This window comes from Gossypium hirsutum, chromosome D04, assembly GCF_007990345.1.
Source record: "Gossypium hirsutum isolate 1008001.06 chromosome D04, Gossypium_hirsutum_v2.1, whole genome shotgun sequence".
In the NCBI taxonomy this organism is placed as follows: Eukaryota; Viridiplantae; Streptophyta; class Magnoliopsida; order Malvales; family Malvaceae; genus Gossypium; species Gossypium hirsutum.
In genome coordinates, this window is record NC_053440.1 from 42,633,643 (window position 1) to 42,640,569 (window position 6,927).

Genomic DNA, 6,927 nt, shown 5'->3' on the forward strand with positions numbered 1-6,927 from the left:
CGAGCACAAAAAAATGATTCATATCTTAACGGCCGGATATGCATGTCTAATACCTGGATTTACACGTGGCAAGGCAGTTGTTAAACACTATGGCCTCACCACATGCCAAGCAAGCTGCGTCTGAAATGGACCTAAGGCCCACCACTTTATAATGTCCCTTAGGCCCACCAAGGGGGATTAGATTGTTAGAATTTAGGAACCGATAGTCCAAATGACTGATAAGATCTGGACCTTCGACCCGAATACACCCGATGCAAAAGAAGAATGTTCACCTACAGGCACAACTAACTGAGGACCTCGTGGGAATGCAAGATATTCACAGAGATAACTCGCGTGGGAGAGCTTGCGTAAGCCTCGCACAAGTAAGGTCGTAAGAGGGAGCTCGTGTAAACCTCGCAGGGACGAGGTTGCGAGCCATGTCTGCGAAGAGAACCCCCAGTCGTGACTGGCAGGCGTGAGGTTCGCTGGGAGAGTCAGTTCTAGGGTCAAAAAGGACCGCGTGCTCCACAGGCAAGCGTCTAATAAGTCAAATAAGGCCTAGAGAATGTCAGCATCAGGGTCAAGGAATGTCAGTGCCCTCTGCCCAAAGGCCAAAACAAAACAGTGGGCCCTATTGTGAGCTGTAATTGTAGTAGTAGGAATGTGTATAAATACCCTATGTGTTTCCCTTAATACAACATGAGAAAATATTACTCAACAAGTTTTAAAAGTTTTTATTTTAACCTTATAATTAATACTTAAAAATAGGATAAATTTGTACTTGACCCCTCAAAGTTTTCCAAAGTTTCTTTTAATTTGATTTCTTTTATAGAATTTATAATTTTTTATGATAAACTTAGTAATATTTTTAGTTTAATTTGATAAAATAACTAGAATATTTAATATAAAATAAGCATTTAACTTATTTTATTTTTTTCTAAACAAAAAAATGTTAAACTAGCAATAATGTTTATACTGGCAGAGCTAAGATTCAATCAACGATGAAAATCAATATTTAAAACATGAGAAATGTTTCGAAAAATTTAGTAATTTATAATGCATAAAAATTACTCAAAACATTGAAATTTTAAAAAAAAAATTGAGAAATTCGTAATATATGATAATTATTAAAAACATTAAAGTGTTAATTACAAAATAATTATTTTGAAATTTTAAGTAATTTATAATGTATGAAATATTGCTTAAAACATGAAAAATTCTAATAAATGAAATAATTTAATTTGTAACATTTTTTTATAATCATAGATCTCCATATATGGTTTTAGAATTCAAACTTAAGGGTGAGTGTTCAATCAAATCAAGTTGAATTGAGTGAAAAAATTTTGATCTGAACAAGTCACACATACACCCTAGTACATGTTCCTCGGCGCTGAGGACATCCCCCAAGAGCAAGGGGTTTCATGACATTTCTAATTGGCTATCTTGCATTTCTAATAAGTTGTTTAATAGTTGGCATACTGAATCATATACATAATAGACTAGTTTAGAAATTCTATTTTTTGGGTTGAGAGAACCATATGAATTGGGCGAAACTAAAAAGGATTCGATAATTAGTAATAAGATGATTCACAAATCATCCCTTCAAATTCAATCTATGGCGTGGACAAATTATTCATTAACAAAAAAAAAAAGATGAGCCAAGGTTTCAGGCAAAAAGGAAATATGATCTTTATCTGAATACCGTCTGTTAACCAGTTTTTTGGAAATTCTGTTTCGGATAATTGAACACCATTATAAGTGCATTTAACATGCATTTCTCGATTCCAATCTGTTAAATCCTCAGACCACTCAGGAAATTGAAATAATAACATACGGGCAATGTTTTTAACTATTATCAGTGAAGGTAATATAATATCTGTTCATGATAAAACTTCATAGGGTTTGATGTGCTTTTATCTTCAACGAATGGCCCAGCATTCAATGCGGGTCGAAGCATATGGTTGCTTGGCTGGTTAAATACTATTAATGAAAATAGTAATTCACTATTCTTAACAATAGGTCCTGGAGACTTCTTGGTTCATCTGCATACATCACTACACTTCCACTTGACACCTATTGTAATGATAAACGGCTTGTCTCGCCGTGACCTTCTCTTGAATTCTCAAAACTTCTGTCACTCGATCTCCGCAGGGACAGAGAACCCCTTGCCGTCTTGGCTGTGCTACTGGAGGCTCTAGGGAAGTCGGAATAGGAGTCTTATTTTATCATCCTAACTCGACTTGAATTTTTTCAAATCGAGTGAAATAAAATTCAAGTCGAATCAAATCGAGTGAAATTATTCGAGTAAAATTAAAAAATTAAACAAATCAAATTAAAATCTTATTACAGTATAATTAATTCTATGTTAGAGCACCTAAATTTGAAACCATATATATTTGAAAACTTTTTTAGAGCAAAAGAATAAAAAAAATACTTTAGTATGATAAACTTGAATCATTTAATTTATTTAGGTCCCAAAAATTATTATTTTAGAAAATTTTTAAAATTTTAACTTTCTTTATATATTCTTGAGAAAATTTTAAAATTGTTATAATTTTTTTAAAATATAAATTTTAGAATTTTTATAAATATTTTAAATTTTAAAAATCATTTTGAAAATTAGAAATTTCTTTTTTTGTAAATTTTGTTAATAGAGAGATCAGTTTACTCGTTTTTAAAATTGGCAAAGAACAAATACATATTTACACTAATTTGTTATTCGAATTATTCGAGATATTCAAATTGTAAAATTTAACTCGATTTGCAAGTTACTTATAGGAGTTAACTCAAATAACCGAATTCGATAAAATTCAATATTTAATTTTTTTGAATGAAATCAAATTTTACTCACCCATGTTCAAACTCAATAAGGAAAGGAAATCCACTTAACTTTTTCCAACTCAGCTTTAATAGACAAACAGAAAACGACATCGTTTGTATTTTCCCTGTGTAATAATAATAATTTTTCTTTTCTTCTTTCAAGGTTAGCCAAATAAGCGTTCTTCAATTTTCAACTGAAACCTTAGGAGCAGAAAAAAAAGGGAAAAAAAATCTCAGATTTTCTGTCAAGGTAACCCCAAAATTTCTCTCCTTCACTTGATTTTTGTAGTATCTCCATTATAATTCATATGGGTTATTAATTTTCTCTCAAAAGATCAAAGCTTTGTCTTCTGTTTGTTCTTTGGAGAGAATAAGATTCTGTGAAGGATCAAATCAACAAAACAGAAAAAAAGAAAGACCTTTTCTTTTAAGAAGAAAGTCTTTGCGGTTTTAGTTCTTAACTTCTTATAGTTTTGGTTGGTTAGTTAACTCTAGATCTCACTTTCATGTCTTTTATTCTTGTATTTGAATTACTGAGAATTTCTTTAAAAGCCCTATTTGCTACTAATAGTACTATAATAGAATATAAGATATTGATGGGATTTGAGGAAAGATCTTTAATATGAACTCTTTTTCTTGGTATTTAGCAACTACTTTTGATTTTTATGATTATTTCAATTATAACAGTTTGGGGTTGTAGTTTCCGGGCTGGCCAAGAAAATTTCTAGCAGAATCAAGTTTGAATTTGCATTAGAATTTGTGGGACAATTGAATTGATCATTTCATTTCTCTTGAGAGCTTAGCATTAGCCATTAAGTGTGATGAAGTATGGTTTAATGGTGTAACTGGCCTTGTTCCATAGTAGTTTATCTCTATGTGATCAGCTAGCCTGATAAAGCGGTAGTGTTTTTTTTTCTTTTGTTTTTGGGATCAAGACTATACTCATGAACTTTGGACTTCGCATTTACTTAAACCTGTTTGGTATTCATGTCATGTGCTCCAAATTCCAAATTATTTCAGACTTCATAATTCACCAGTTAGAAGTGTGATTGCTTTATAAACTTACAATCAATTGTGTTCATGGATACTGGTTTTGGCATTGTAGGAAAATATGGAATCCAGTAGGGGCCAAGGTGGAATCCAGCAGTTGCTTGCTGCAGAACAAGAAGCTCAGCACATTGTCAATACTGCCAGAAATGGTAACTACTCTATTTGTTGTGTTCAACAGATTTATAGATTAAACCCTTTAAAGCCATTTGTCTGGATTTATTCTTATAGACTGATATCTATGTTTGTCTATGTGTATGCCTGCAAGAATTGGTGAGAATAAGGAGAAAAGAAAAGTTATCCTCTTCATGAACTCGATGTAGGATTTGGCTTTGTCATTTTCTCTCATATTTTTCCTGTGTTTGCGTGTGTGTATGCTAGTGGTCATTCGCATTGTGTCCTGATACGCATGGAATTGCTTCTGCATGCATTGTTATTTTTTGTGTTCTCAAAGTAGTCCTTGGGGTTTGTTTTGGTTCATTATTATAACTTTGCATTTTTAGCTCTAAAGTAATTTGTCTCATTTCTTAATATTTTTTGAATTTGTACCTTTAGCCAAGATGGCTAGGCTGAAACAAGCCAAGGAAGAGGCTGAAAAGGAGATTGCAGAATATCGAGCTCAAGTGGAGAAGGAGTTTCAGAGGAAACTTGCCGAGGTAAATACTTCTTGTTGTTTAATTAGGCTAAGCATCTGGCCCTTCTTCATTTAGCTTGTAAAGTGTCTTGTTATCTCTCAAGTTTGTTAATGAGGGCTGCCTTGCATAATAGTAGCATCAATTCATTCTCTTAAGCATATATTTCTTAACTCTCTTTCTGATGCCTGTCTCATATTCATCAAACAGAGCAGCGGGGATTCAGGTGCTAATGTGAAACGCCTTGAGAAAGAGACTGAAGCAAAGATTGACCACCTGAAAAATGAGGCTGCAAGAATATCAGATGATGTTGTCCAAATGCTTCTCAAGCATGTAACAACTGTAAAGAATTAGGCCCCTTGAGATGGCAAACATTCAATATATGTTACTGTTGTTCCCCTGCATGATGTAATATTTGCGTTGTTGCCCTCACCTGGTTTAGACTCTGGTGAGTAAATTAGACCCTTTTTATCAGATACATCAGTTTGAGAACATGTAGGACAAATTGTGTGCCTATCTATTTATGCTGGGGAAAAGAGCAATAAAGTTTTAATAATGTCAATATTTTTGCATTCTGAACCTAAACTTAATGGCTAAAGATCAGATTCTCATGCATATACATGATTTTGCAATTATAACATAGTTTTGAAACCAAATTCCTTTGAGACAATTGGTTTGGAGCGGCTGGTGTATGGTTATGGGAATCCAAGTCATCCAAGTACTCCTAGACAAATTATTTTCAGAAGTGCCAAAGAACCCTTGCTTTGTGATCTAAAAAGAGGAAAAAAGGATCCCAAACACCAAACCAGGGATTTAAATTGCGGTCGCGGCCGTGTTTTCGGTCGCATTGCGTTTATCGTGGTTGCGGACATAACGGATGTTATTGCGGTCATTGCGAGTATCGCGGTCGTGAATTTTAAAACAACTTATTGTAAAATATAATAGCGGTTTCGGCAGTAGCGGTTTTGGACGGTGCCGCTACCGCTATATAACGGCCGTTATTTCGGTAACGGACCGCTATTTAAATCCCTGCACCAAACAATGTGGGCTCATTGAGCTTTGTGTTACATTCCTTGAGCTTCTTTCTTACTCTTTCCATGTCATTCAAAAACCCTGCTACCTTCACCAAGTTTAGAGACAGAAAAAGTTGGAAAAGAAGTGGCCTTTTTCAGGTTGAATTCTCTGCCTGGAGCTTGTGCTTAGCTATATGCCAAATTTGACAACACAAAAACAGAGGAAAACAGAGGGAAACGTAGTTTGGGAGCATAGTCAACTTGAAGCCAACTTGACTGTGACTGACTACAGCTTGATTCAATTAGATATCTCCCTCTTTTTTAATCTTCATTTTACACACACACACACTTCCCTTTCTTTTTTCTCTTAACATTTCTCAAGTATGCAAACTACAGTACTCTTATTTTGACCTGGAAAAAAAAATACACAGTTTGCAGATCATTTTCAGGACAGTGATGGAACTGTTTGAATAGTACCCCAAAAGAATCATTGGTTGTTTCCCTAGGGGAACTAAAAAAAAAAGTGATCAATAAAAATGATTCCTACCCTTTTTATCTTTCACTGTTGAGACCCCATCATCATCCAAGAAGAATAATAAGCCCAGCAAGTCAAGAATAGTATGTGTATAAGCTGAAAATAGGTAATTGAAAGCTATAGTTTTTTCTTTTTCACATCAATGTTGGATTCTGGAGTTACTTTCAATAACATACAACCGGGTAATATTCACCATGTTCTAAGTCAAAGTTGACACCTGATGATTTCCAATAACTGCAAACATCGCATTTCCTTGTCGAACACCTACTGATGCCATGTTCTTCACTAACATACCCTCTGTTTCATTCACCATTGCATGGAATTCCATTAGCTATAGACCCAAGCCACTTAAAGGAGTACAATTTTAGTGTAGGTGTTTGATATGAAAGTTTTTTTTTTTCAATTTTTTAAATATATTTTTAAAAAATTATATCCTTTGTTGCTAAAATAAAATATTTTTAAAAATAAAAAAGAATAGACTAAGTAACTTATGAAGGTTTTGGGAAAGAACTAGCAATTTTGGCTTACAATGAGCCTGCCTATAGGATCTTGATGGTAGAAAATTAGCTAAATTAGCCATATATGTCAGTTTTTTTTTAATTAGGCTTATAAATTGTTTTTTTTAATTTAGGGAAATAAGTCGTTTTGGAGAGAGAAATGAAAAGTTCTCAGTGTTACGATTTTAAATATTTTTAGATTTAGGGTTTAATATTTTTAGGTTTAGGGCTTTTTAAAAGGGTTTTGAGTTTTCGACTGAAACCTCAAAATTTCATAGGTAGTTTTGAGGAGTTGGGGATGTAATAATGTGTCTCATAACACATACATTTCATATGTCGTGGCGGGATAGGACCATCACCTCAGAAATCCATTTTGGGGAAATTTAGTTTCGGGGTGATTATGC

At 33.7% G+C, this 6,927-nt stretch overlaps 1 protein-coding gene across 1 annotated transcript; it reads left to right on the plus strand.

Moving 5' to 3' along the window:
- The first annotated feature begins 2,849 nt into the window (after positions 1 to 2,849).
- On the plus strand, positions 2,850 to 5,040 carry LOC107899649 (V-type proton ATPase subunit G1). The gene is made up of 4 exons (XM_016825414.2): positions 2,850 to 3,049; positions 3,905 to 3,998; positions 4,402 to 4,502; positions 4,689 to 5,040. Exons 2-4 carry the CDS (start codon positions 3,911 to 3,913, stop codon positions 4,830 to 4,832), a joined length of 333 nt encoding a protein of 110 aa, XP_016680903.1. The 5' UTR covers positions 2,850 to 3,049; positions 3,905 to 3,910; the 3' UTR covers positions 4,833 to 5,040.
- The last annotated feature ends 1,887 nt before the right edge of the window (positions 5,041 to 6,927 follow it).